General features: G+C 36.8%; 1 protein-coding gene across 1 annotated transcript in view; it reads right to left on the bottom strand.

Annotated features, from left to right (window-relative positions):
* The window catches only part of mctp1a (multiple C2 domains, transmembrane 1a), a 201,687-nt gene that overhangs the window by 96,900 nt on the left and 90,822 nt on the right, over positions 1–13,965 (bottom strand). The window contains exon 2 of the mRNA XM_036599193.1: positions 8,643–8,760. Within this exon, the coding sequence (XP_036455086.1) occupies positions 8,643–8,760 (118 nt within the window). The remainder of the gene's footprint in view (positions 1–8,642; positions 8,761–13,965) is intronic.

Below are 13,965 nucleotides of genomic sequence, written 5' to 3' on the forward strand. Positions count from 1 at the left end.
GGGTCTGAAACAATGTGTAGCTGTAGCTGTGAAAAAGGAAATAGACAATTTGCAAATAAAACATAGAAACCGCTGGTGTTCTCAGAATTGAATACCCCAGAGTCCAGACCTCTACATTACTGATCTGTTTGGGTTACTTGGATCGAAGCAGAAAATGCAGCCAACTTCTAAGACTAAACGTTTTCTGCTTTTTTTTTGTGAAAAATGAGTCACTTGTCCTCAATGGCCATTTTATTTAAAAATTATTTAAATGAAGTATGCTCTCTCTCTCTCTCTCTCTCTCTCTCTCTCTCAAAAAGTATTCTACAAGGACCACTTTACCACTTTATTGTTTCTTTATTATACTTTACTTCTATTGTTCCCCTTGTTCTCAAAATTAGAAAATGTAGCACACATAACTATTCAAAAATAGCACACAAAACACACCTGCACAGTACATACACACACTTGACCATGCATTAGTTCTACCAGCAGACAAACCATACTGGTGTGCGCCCTTCCCTACCCACATTACTATGTGTCTTCCCTCTTTACCCCTGAATTAGGGGCTCTGGATCTGTGGTCACTTTGTTCTAATATGTCTGAAAGGGTGAAGAGGACTTTTATCAGGCTGTTCTGACCCAGGGCACGTCTCCCTTCACCACACCCTGCCACCCTTTTCTCAAACAAACCACTCCAAGGGAGAAAATGAAGATGGATACTTTTATCTCAGGTCCCGAGTCACTGTGTTCTAGAAGAATCTGTGGGTAAAGGAGCCCCTTTGATCACTTACAAAAGACACAGCCCTGCTTATTTAGAGCACCGGCAACAACACAAAAATCATTTATGAAACTGATTGACTCTGCATGACTGAACTTGAGTGTAATGAGAACTCTGACATGAGATGACACGAAAAACTAAATGAGGATATAATTGCATGCTGTGGTTGAGGAAATTCTGTTTAATGCAGTATTTTGTGAGAAATAATATATTGCCATTTATTTCTACACAAAACGAACAAATATACAAAGAAAGAAACAACTGTGGAAGAAAGAAATCCAGCAAATGAGCTCATATCATCTAACTAGAATGAAAGACTCTTCTCCGAACATTCATAATTAGGCTACCCAAAAAATCATGACAGGCCATGAGAGCTATAAAAAGGTCATTGAATAATGCATACTGAGTCATAATTAAGCTAAAATTTTTCAATTCAACTCCCTCAGTGAGTTACAGTTGAGGGTGATTAGTCTCATCGGAAAGAAATTTGGAACTTGGAACACAGCTGAGATCACTCTGATCCCTACACAGCATCGATACTTAGCACAGGCCCTCTAGAGGGCCAGCAATGGCCCCTAGCTCTGGCACTCAGGAAAAGTTACTATTGAGGAGATAGGTCCAATAAAAATTCTCATGCAAAGGATTTTCTCTTTCTAGTGAGCTAGCAAACATGAGGGTTAATTAGTTTGGTTAAACATTACATTACATTTTAAACAGTCCAAGTACAAGGAGTGGGCAAAATGATGAACTTGGCATATATCATGGGTTTTTTCAGTATTTCTAGAACTCTGAACAACTGGATGCATCATAAAAAGATAGACGTAGACCAATTATAGAGAGTCTGTAAACAATAACCAGTGGATAGTTACTAAATGAACAGTACAGTATAAAGTGGCTAATGAGAAGCCAACTTATTAAGCCATTATTTCATTTTACTATGATAACCAGTTATTTATCTGTTTGTTCCCCTTTTCCTTCTAAAACATTTTATTTTTGTAAATTATTATACTCGAAGTTTTTATGTTCCTGCGTTAGAATTAAATATAACACTTGTTTCTGTGGGGTTACAAATGCAGTAAAATTAATAAAGCACAGATTTTTAGCATATTAGTCCAACGTTGCTTAAGCCCTTTTCACTGTAGCCATAAAATGCAATTCTAGCCTGTTTTGGAGGTCCCTCTGTTCATCCTTGAATTATAATATTTTCAATTAAATTGGAAATTTAAAACCTATTTTAATTCACATCTAATTGTATTTTGAATTTATTTTTGAATTTTATTTGGTTACATTAATAAAATTACATGACAAGTCGATTTCCATTCTGCTGGCAGAAGGGTCACTAGGAGGCCTGCAGAAAGAGATTAAACGTTCTCTTATTTCTGAGTATAATAAATGCGTCATCAAATATGAGTTTGAAACATTGGTCCAAACTAAGCATCTGTCCGAGTCCCGTAATTTTTTTTCAAGCAAATATCTGTCAATACCGATATGATTCTGATATCATCATGCATCCCTACCTTTTTAGATCTTTTGCTGGGTTGTTTTTTTCTGTTTCAATTGTTTCTAAACTTCAGAAAACAACTAAATACTGTGGTACATAATGTATCATAAAATGACAAGTATCACAATGTTGTTTTTTTGTCATCTCACTCATCATTATCCAGTACTTTGTTTGTTTAACTCATGTGCACACACACACATCCAAGAGCCCGTTCACCTATCAGCTCCTCTTCAGTACCTGCTGATAGTGAAATATCAGACTCAAATAAGAGAACAAAGAGTGATAACAGCCAGGTTCAGCCAAACACAGCCATACGATCCTACACAAGTTCATGACACATGAAAATAAACTTTCCATACAGGCCCCATTATTGCACCCTCTAAACATTTCACCAGCAAAGTTCAACCAGCAACACAGGCACATTCATCAAATTATAAACAGTTGGGTGCATGGAGACCATTACTGTCTCAAATATCACTTACAAACCATGGGAAATCAAATAAATTATCTTGAAATTGGTTAATAAACAAGTAGTAAATTATTCAGTAAGTCAGAATGACTAAACATGTAACAATTTCAAAGAGATGAATCACTATTTATGATTCATGTCCTATGCAGAAACAAATGAGTCATTATTTGCTAATGAAAAAGTTCAGCAGAGACAACTACTACTGTTTCGTGAGACAATGTGACCTGTTTACATGAGGTTGGGTGAGTTTGTAGCACACACCGTTCTACGCTATCTGATGTGCTGCTTCTATCTGCATCATTAACAACCGCATACAGACAGTAGATTGACAAGATGACAGCATGATTACAGCAGATTAACAATTATCAAATTTCATTAACTAAGATTTTTAAAAATGAAGACAAATTATTTCATATACTATACTTCAGAATGATTCAACACATGTAAGGACACATACATTTACAAGAATATTGACTTTATTACCTTTTATATTTTGTGAAAGTCTCACGATGAATAGATCAGCAGAAATTGTCCAAAACTGTTTTGAATAAAATCATGTTATTTTCACTTACATTAAACGTTAAGAATGTTACAAAATATTTATATTATTTAAGACAGTGAGTCTCTGCTATTTGGGTTTAAGAAACAAGACAATATCTGACATATCAATGTCTGACATTCTTGGTTATGTGAATTTTTAGAAGCTTAAAATCAGTATTGGTATCAGCCAAAAATGTTTGTGTCAGTCCAGCACAGACACCTAAATGTACACTAGTCCAATGCAAAACAAATGATAGTGATGTTTTTATTCAACTCAGTCATCTCTGTATGTTGGAATTCTCATTAATTACTATGCATTATTTTACAAATTTGCTTACAGTTCATAAATCAAATCTAACTGTTTCTATCTTATTAGATACTTCATATGCATCTAAGCAAAGGAGCAGGGCAAATAAGCAGGGGCAGTCACAAGCTTAAGTGAACAAGGTCAAATAATAAAAACAGGCTTAGGTGGACAACAGCAAACTGATACTTAAGGAACACTGACCAAATACATGTTTCAGTGCAACAGAGCATGATTAGTCCTGTTCAACTGAAGTGAGCACAGTATTTGGAATGGTGAAGAAAAATTGTTTTATAATTATTGATAACAGCTTATACACGTAGCACTGATAGTGCTTTGTGTTAGTTACAACTAATCAAACTGCATAAAAATAAAATTTTGTGATATGTATTGCATGTAAAAAATGTCTTTTAAGTATCATGATACTGTATTTCCAGACTGCCCACCCATAGTTACAGACACATATCTGATGTGCTGTAGGGAAGCGTTGTTATCAGTGACATGAAGCTTTCAAGGCTGTATGGAAATGGAGCTGGAGCCAGTGAACTGTGAAGAGAACTCTCTCTCTCCATCCCAGGTGAAAACCTCTGAAACTGTACACCTCTTTGCCATGTAGCATTAGACAAGTCAAGTTCAACTTTGTAGACATGACAACATGGTGGGCTTCTACTGAACGCCTCGCAAACAAACAACAGCAAAAACAACAGCAGCAGAAATCTCATAGCCCAACTGCCATAGCCTCAATTCTGTTTTCTTCACTCCAAAAGCTTAGAAATATAACAGACACCAGTTGAAATGTAAATTCTTGTAGCCTTTTAAAAATATTTTTTCTATTTTTCTCCTAAAATCATCATGCTAAGTTGTCATATGACCAGGGCAACCATGACCACGGTTTCATACTATTTCTGTCATTCTGATATGAGAAATCGCGACACTTGAAGCAATTTTATTCTTCTTCTGACAGCCAGAGAAAAAAGACAAGATGGAATGAGGAACAGTTTATAGTTTCACCAATTCTACGGGAGGGCTGGAGGCGAGGATGAGGCTGGCAGCATCGGTCGTGTTCTGGCAGAAAATGAGCCCTCACATAGGCAGCCAGAGATGAGTCATGTCCAGGTCAGTACAGGCTCAGGTGGGCTACGGCTAAGCTCCAGCACTGATGACAGCCAAAGATGTATTGGATCTTCCACTGTCACTCATTTTATTTGACCTGGCTGAATACAGCTAATGGGCTGGGGTGGCAGCTGTAGTCCAATGCATAATGCACTGATTTAATGCCAAAGTAAAAAGTCACTATTCCGGCCTTTTAATCCACTCTTCTCTTTTAATACTGTTATTTCTCAATGCAGTCGCATTTGTTTTGATATGTAAAAAACAAATCCAAAATGTGTAGATTATTTATTGGATTTGTTTTGCCACTAAGAGCAAGCAAATGTACAAATAAAAATATACCTCACATTTCAGTCACCTTTCATTAAGGGCCCGACCAGCCAGTCGGCCAATAATATCAGACGGTACTGAGGTCCAGCAGATTTATTGGTATCTGCAAAATTTACACAGACAAAGCATGGATAATTAGTTTCATACTGCACTGAACAGACATCTCTGATGTTCAGTCATCTCTGATGTACAGTCCTAGGCTGACAGCCACCATCTGCTCGCTTTTAATAATGTCCAGGGTGAACTGATCATTCTGAAGACAAAACATCATTATGGTTAAAATTAGGATAATAATGTTTGGAATCATACTAGTTCCAGAAGATACTGGCTTGTAAAAGACATCAACATATCCGCATCAGACAGACTTTGTGATTTTTAATATCTAATTCCGATACTTTACACTGAATTTGATGATGTGTATATTGTATGCTGGACGAGCAGAATGTTTAGGTGATGCCGGGTTACTGTGCTAAAATATCTATTTTATTTATTTTACTGCACTTGTAACCACACAGAAATAAATGTTTCAATTTCTACATTTTATAATTTGCAACTGTACTGGCATCAGCGGATATATACATGTACAATATTATTTTTCAGCATCGGCCCACAGTTCCACATATCAATGTAACATATCAATACATCCTTTTTTAATAACAAAAAATTAATAAGCAGAGGTAAGTAACAGGGCTGCAACATTTGTGTTAAGACATTGTGAGCTTCTGTTATTTTTGATTTTAAGAAATATGACAGTTAAGAACTGACAATTACATCAGTCAGTAAAGCACTGTTTACCTAAAACTCCCAAAACTGTTTGTCATTATTATATCAGCCAATATTATAAGATATCAGAATTTACAACTTCTTAATATCAGTATCACAATGTTTTCATATTGACTGGGCCCACCTTTAATTCCCTCTCTGACTCTGAAATCATAATAAACCCATAGTGATGTGAATTCTGTTCTGATTAATATAAAACAGTATTGAGGTCCTGCACACCCACTCAGAAACTACCACACTATACGTCCAACAATAAAGGCGGTATGGAGCTTCTTTTATACAGTGATATAAAACAAAGGAGCACACAGAAATTGCCACATTCTGATCCTTTTTTCTGTGTAGAACATGCTAATGCCTGCATTACAACTACTCTGACAACAGATTCGGATTGTGCAGGAGTTTTTCAGACTACATCTTTACGTATTAGCATCACATGTCTAGGCTCAGAAAGAAGATCCAGCTCAGTGTTAGGTCTGAAATGCAAAATCAACATCACGATGATGAAGACATGATGACAACAGAATATATTTCACTTACATCCTCAGAAGATGCTATTCAACTTCAAATTCTATTTTAATACTCTTTCAACCAGCTCTCCAATGAGATGTTAATTAAGACAGGATTAATTCAGAGTAAATACATAATAAATGCTAATATCTACTTTATATAGAAGCTTTGCAAATGTCACTGGGGATCATAATTCATTAAAGCTGCTACTGGTGTAGACAAGGATAAATTATGCACAGCCGAGTAACAAGATTGTTTATGTTGCAGAAATATTTGCATTAAGATTTTTTTAGCAATTCAAATGAAAGAATGAATAATTATCTCACATAAGCCACGTTTTATTTGCAAAAACGTCAGCAATATAGAATAATGATTATCCAGGTTTCCACCTAAAGGATTTTTGTTGTGTCTCATAAATGTGTACAGGTCATTTCACTTTTCTACTCATTATTTAACTATATGTGTGGGTGCACATATGAGAGTGTATCTGGACAGTTCTGCTGTAGCGTCCTATCAGCCCCTAATGAGCCCATTAGTGGTCCAGCAGTCAAAACAATCCCTCTGGCACTGACACATACACTCCCTGAAATGCACTCCTTCACACATGGTGCCTGTATGACTCAAGAGCTGCTCAGACCAGCATCCAGATAATGGGAGAAAAGTACAAGCCATCCATCAAACCTCTGCCAACTGTCTAGCCAGATGTAAATGAATCCGGGCAGTGTGAGATATGGAGGAGATAGTGTATGTCCCTGGCTATTTGAGTTTATAAGGCTATTGATTTCATGCTGCATCATTTACTAAACACAAAACAGAGCCAACAAAAATAAACTGTTGTGGTGCAACAGTAGGGCCAAAACACAGTGTCCACTTTAGGCTTGAGAATACCAAACATGACTGTCAACTCAGGCCGGAAAACAAATCATCACTGTCATAAGAAAACTATGTGTCCAATACAGTAACTTTATAAGGGAAGGAAAAATATTCAGAAAGCACTCATATAATGGAAAACCAAATTCCCCATACTCTTTGAAATGCTGCTTGTGTTAAAGTTTTAACATACTGTTCACTCCCCAAACCATACAGTCCGTATATAGAACACAAACTGCAAAACAGCCTATTTTAAATTCAGTGGTTTTTTGATGTCACTTAAACAAATGTATTTACATATAGCCGCCTTATTCGTCTACAGCAGTTTAGACCCAACAATTCACAATTGAAGATATGAAGAGCGTTTCAGCCTGGACTCCTTAACACAATACAAGGCAGTCAATCATATCAGAAGACATTTACATATATCAGTTTCAAAGGCACAGTAACAAAAACAGCCTGTTTAATTCTGACGGATAAAGAGAGCTTGGAAAATGGCCATGTAACATGGAATTAGGGCTGTGTTATATAAACCCAGACAAACATTAATAATGAACCTGAAAGGAAAACATAATACAAGAAGGATTTTAAATATGGGCCCTTTAATTTAACATCTGTTAATGTTACTTAAAAATAAACCCTAGAAAAGTTTGCTTTTAAAATTTCTGATGGTCCATTCATCATGAAATGTTCACACAATATAAAGAGGAACTGGAAATTTCAAATACAATATATTAAAAAAGTAAAAATTAGAGTAACGAAGTTTATTTATGACAGTAACAAAATTCAAAAGATAAGAAATAATTTAAAAGAGACCTCTGAACAGAGCCGATTTATGAGGAGCCTGGCCACTTCCTATTTCCCCAGTTATATGATATCAAAAACAGGACTGTAAAACGCCAAAATGCGCCCGCGAGCGAGTCCTCAATGAATGAGAGTAAACGGAGCTCAACAGCTAAAAATAAAAAGTTAAAATAGTTTCTAATCACTTGCCCCGAACTTTCATTTAATGTTAGAAAGTAGAAGGATGTATTTCACTGAAAAAAAAACAAGGAAAACTTGTCTATATATTTTTTTTTCTACAGCAAACGGGTTTTGGGCAGCAGGAGGCTAGCATTACTGCTACTGAGTGCTGATTGGTTGGCGAGGGGAGCAGCTCATTGGCTGTTCGTGCTCACGGACATCATGAACGTATATGAGGCACCGTTTTAAACTCCTATAACTCGAGTTAAAAACTCTTAAAATATAAACGTGGTGTTAAAATGTTTTATGCTGTTCTGTATTTAGAAAATGAATGTATTCTTCTTTTTTAAAAATGTTTAAGCATTTAGAAACTATGATTTTGCTCACATGCTCCACCTTAACTCATTCATTTTGGACTTGCTTGTGAGCACCCTCTAGAGTTTGAGCAACTGTTCTCTGCTCTGAATCTTTACAGTGAGGCAGAGAAGAAATAAAAGCCAGCATACCTCCTCTGTCTCTGATTGCGAGATTATTCCCTTTCTTCAGCACGATGTCCAGCTGGTACATCCCGGGGTGGACAGGGGCAGGTGGATCTGCATTACTCGGCCCCACGATGTTAATGCCCTGTAGAGGGTACAGAGTGCATGTCAGTGACTCTGGAGTCTGAGATGCAACCAGAACCTCAGAATATATATCAGATCAGATTTTCAAGTCTTAGAAGTTGCTGATATCCCCAGTGATAATAACAGCATGGTTTATTTTCATATTAACAATTTTTCATTTGAGCTTGTTGAAACAAATGAAGACACTCTGTCAAAATGCAGACTCTTAACTTTATATCAATACTACATTTGTGTTTGTAAGCAGTATTATATTATGTAAAATTGAGGCCAAAGTTATTTTTGTATTGTTTTTGTGTTGTTTTACAAAAATGAGAACATTTTAGCCCAATTTTTTTCATTAAAACATTAAAACAAATGAAAAACGAAACAACATGCAGATGCAAACCCACCAATACAGCATGCAGATTGAGTGTAAACATAATAACTATGTTATTAATTGTAATAACTAGGTTATTACTTATGTTAAATCTCTACATTTAACATGCATGACAATAATAACTAAAGCTGCCGTCACCTCTGAAAAAGTGATAATGAACTATTGTGGCTGGTACAGAACTAAAAAGCAAGTTTTACAGTTAGGAGGTAAAAAACGCCTGACTTTGTAAACACATGTCCATGAAGCTCAACGTCTGTTATAACAAGCATCACAGTTTTTTTGACAGCAACTGCCAAACGATCCAGTTCCACACATAATAAAGCCTCAGCTGTACTCCAGACTATGGACTGAGGTGGGCAAACTGAAAAACACTAAGGTTGGCCAATATTACAAAAACATATGAAAATATTCATTTTTGCACAGTTTTTCTCAGGGCTGCAGAGTTAAAATTGACAAATTAAACCAAAGTGAACTACTGTAAAATACAGTATTTCAGGAGGATCAGGAACTACAAAATCTAACCTGTAAAAATAAATAAATAAATAAAATAATGACACAATAAACTGATTATCCTATTAGCTACTTGTTACAGTTTATGCACTGTATAGATTAATAAAATCACCCCTTAAAATCCCAGTCTTATTACATACTAAGGCTTATTATTCAGTAACTACAAGGACTTCAATGCAAAGTGGTTGAGCTATTCATAGGTTATAAAAGTGTGTAATAAAACTTTGGGCCTGCTGGCGAGCCCTGGCCATGTAAGGGAAAGTTAAAGAACTAGAAGTACTGACGATGCCTATGAAATACAACGAAAAGCATATTGTGACACAAGTTACTGTAATAACATAAACATATTGCCATATTGCCCACGCATGAGAAGCCCCATGAAGAGTAAGCACATTTCCTGCTTGAAGGAATCTCTTCAGACTGGTAATATACACAGGCCTGGCCTGGCACTGGTACTACTGTCAAATCTACAGGTACTACCCACAGGTTTGAGACGTTTTGACAGCACTTCCAGCATTCATCTACATCCATCTGAGAACAGATCCAGGTAGGCTACAATCCAGCAAAGGCTAAAACTGTCCTGTGTAGTGAACTGAACAAGCTGTAGCAATAGCAGAAGTTTTAAGTGTGCTGCACTGAGACTGCTGAAGTGCTGTCACCCCTAGCAAGGACATCACACATCTACATGCAGAACAGAGAAAGAGAAAGAGAGCTGAGACAGCATGTTTGATTGCTGTAGTGATGGGTATCTCCACTGATATGCCTACACAGAGAAGAACAGCATTTACATAGGTTATAGTACATCTACATTTTAGAGGGGTTAGAAGAAAATAGTTATGAATAGTTGGAGGTAATGCCCCTGGAATACAGCATTGAATGAAAGGTTAACCTCTGCAAATAAGCTTTTAACCTCACCATGCCTCTACAATGGCCATAGTCATTTGTCCATAGCTATGTTATAATAAAGGTGGGTCCGTACATTATGGAAAAAAAAATAAACAGCAATTCTACTGCTACATATTGCAATCGTAATATGCCTTGTGACATCTTAAAATTACAAATACACCACAGATGTCACACAGTTAAACACTGGCCACTTTGACCAAAATTAGTTGTTGGATTATATAAGTGACAAGACTAATCAAAATACCCAAGATATACACTACTGTTCAAAAGTCTGTAATTAATGTTTTTTAGTACTCTAAAACCAGTTTGGCTTTAGATTTTAGTATGTTAGTCTTGTGCAAGATAATGAGCAGCACAATGGCAAGCTGTACACATTAATGAAGAAAGATTTGTCCAGAACGAGAGCCACAGAAGATTCTAAGTATATATAGTGCCTTGCAAAAGTATTAAATCCCTTTAAAAGTCATCAGATTCATGTGGATTACAAATTACACTTACACATACTGTTCCAGACAGTATTTTTTTTTTTATTGCAAACCAAAACGCTCTTAACGTAAATTTCCAAAATCAAAATTCATTATTTCTCAGCAGATCTTTTAAAAAAAGGTTTCTTGTATAAGTATTCAACCCCTTCAGACTAGTACTTGACAAAACCACCTTTTGCAGCAAAAATAGCTTTAAGACTGTTGGAGTAAGTTACCAAATCTACCAAATCTGTGCTAAACAGCCCAAATAAACCTAATTCAAAACTTGGTACAATTACTAGTTCAAATGCTTCTGATAAACAGTTGCCAACCAGAAATCTGCATATGCATAAGGTCTGCTGTAGCCGAATGATAACAACCACTTATTACTTATATTTATTCACTTCTTCTTTACAGAATATTTAAATATTTATTAAGATCTTTACAAACACCTTTTGGTTAATAGTTTATTATATTTAAAACCACGCTGTAGAAACTATTGTATATTTTTTAAAAAAATGTTAATATGGTGAGCGGCTAAAACTTTAGCATGTAGTGCAGTTCTAAAGACTTTTTTCAGATGAATGTCATGGAAATTCATTTTCAGGCACTGGTCCACAGAGCTCCTTCTCTTTGCTCCATCTCTTGGTAGCAATTTCACTACTGTTAAACCTTTAATCTGTTGTGTTTACTGAAGCATGCTGTATTTTATTAAAACATCAGACATCTACACTGTGTTAATTAACAAAAGCATAACGTTCAATCAAAACCAAACTCCATGTTCAAATCTGCTTGGCCTCTTCTGTAAATCTCAGCTTTATATTTAAACATTCATGGCGTACAGTCTGCTGTCAGAAAGTGTATAATTGGAGTTGACATGTGAATGTGTGTGACAGAGCATCACACAGTTACACAACAGTGAGCCAGTAAACGCTGCGGCAGCAGAGTGCTGCTCATCCCACTGCTGAAGGAAATGTGTGGCGGTTCAGTGTCTGCAGGTTTTATATATTTGACATATTGATTAACATATTGTTAAAAAATAAAAACATAAAATGTGGCCTGTGCAAAAGTTCTGGCACACATTAGTAGGAGAGAGAATGAGAGAGAAAGAGAGAGAGAGAGAGAGAGAGAGAGAGAGCTATCAGAGAGAAAGGGACAGTGAGAGAGAGAGACAGAGAGAGAGAGAAATCAGATAGAGACAAATGAAAGAGAAAGGGATGGGCAGATAAAGTGAAAGAGATAAGAGATACAAATTAGAGAAAGAGAAAGAGATGAGAGAGAAAAGAGAGAGGGACAAGGAAAGAGATGAAGAGAGAAATGAGAGAATGAGAGAGAAAGAGTGAAAGAGAGAGAGAGAGAGAGAGCGATCAGAGAGAAAGGGACAGGCAGAGAGGGAGTGAAATCAGAGAGAAAGGGACAGAGAGAGAGAGAGAGAGATCAGATAGAGACAAATGAAAGAGATAAATGAGAGAGAAAGAGAGAAATGAAAGAGACTGAATGAGAGAAACCACAGATAGAGAAGGGAGAGAGGAAAAGAAAGGAAAAGAGACGAAGAGAGAGTAAGAGAGCGGGACATGGAGAGAGAGAAATACAGTGAGAAATGAGAATGAAAAAGAGCGAGAGGGAAAGAGCGAGCGGAAGAGAGACAGAGTCTAATACTTTTGTGTATCTTTAACTCATTTGTATTTCATCGAATTTGACAAGTCCACAAATGACATTCCTTCCTCTCTTCTCTCTGCCAGAGAGAACGTTTTGGTTTAGATCTACAAAATCTTCGTCTGAGGAAAAGCAGAGCACACAAGTGTCATTGTTTTTTTTCTCTTTAATGGCGGTAGAGATCTGGAAGGTAACTGTGTCCTTGCGTTATGTCATACTGGAGAGGAAGCTATAAGCTGAAGCCAGTTGTAGCAGCAGGAGGGATTCTGTTTGCTTTAAATTTTGCTTTCACAAAAGAGCAAATTCATAAAACTGTTCATTAAAAGTGGAGTTTTGCAAAGTGCAATAGGTATTCAGTTCAGAGTGTTAAATATGATGAGAGGGTAATATAATTTAATTGCCCATCACAGCTTAATGAGGCCTCAGAGCATTGTGAGGTATCACTGCTTAATGGAAATCCATTATACCTTTCATTATATGAGCTCAATATATGAACTGTTTAGTACTTGAACTAAGTCCAAGTTCCTGACCAAGTTTCAGCTTCGAAACAAATGACAAATGTAACTGCGGTTATGAACATCAAAGCGTAATGTTTAGGACAAACAGCCAATTATGTGCACTGTAAACAGTGGCTTGTCAGATCTACCTAAAAAAATTACTTCATGTGGTAACAAGTAAAGTAACCACATGAAGTAATTTTTTAGGTAGATCTGATGAGCCACTTTTTACAGTGTGGAACAGTGAGAGGAGTGGAGCAGCTTATTTTTCTAAAAAGTATTTGAAAAATTACATAAATACATATAAAGTAACACTACAACATACATGCATACATCATCTAAACCGTTTATCCTTCTGGGTCGCGGTGGGGTGCTGGAGCCTATCCCAGCTGTCATTGGGCGGAAGGCAGGATACACCCTGGACAGGTCGCCAGTCCATCGCAGGGCAGACAGACAGACATACACAATCACACCTAGGGGCAATTTAGCACATCCAATTGGCCTGACTGCATGTCTTTGGACTGTGGGAGGAAACCGGAGTACCCGGAGGAAACCCACGCAGACACGGGGAGAACATGCAAACTCCACACAGAAAGGACCCTGGTCGCCTGGCCAGGAATTGAACCCAGGCCCTTCTTTGCTGTGAGGCGACAGTGCTACCCACTGCACCACCGTGCCGCCAACACTACAACAGCAATAACTATAATGATGCCACTGGCACTGGGTTAGTGTTTTTGACATAATTGCTTTCTTTTTGGCATACTTTATTTTGTGATATTTTTTACATGATTGACACC

This window comes from Colossoma macropomum, unplaced genomic scaffold, assembly GCF_904425465.1.
Source record: "Colossoma macropomum unplaced genomic scaffold, Colossoma_macropomum, whole genome shotgun sequence".
Classification (NCBI taxonomy): Eukaryota; Metazoa; Chordata; class Actinopteri; order Characiformes; family Serrasalmidae; genus Colossoma; species Colossoma macropomum.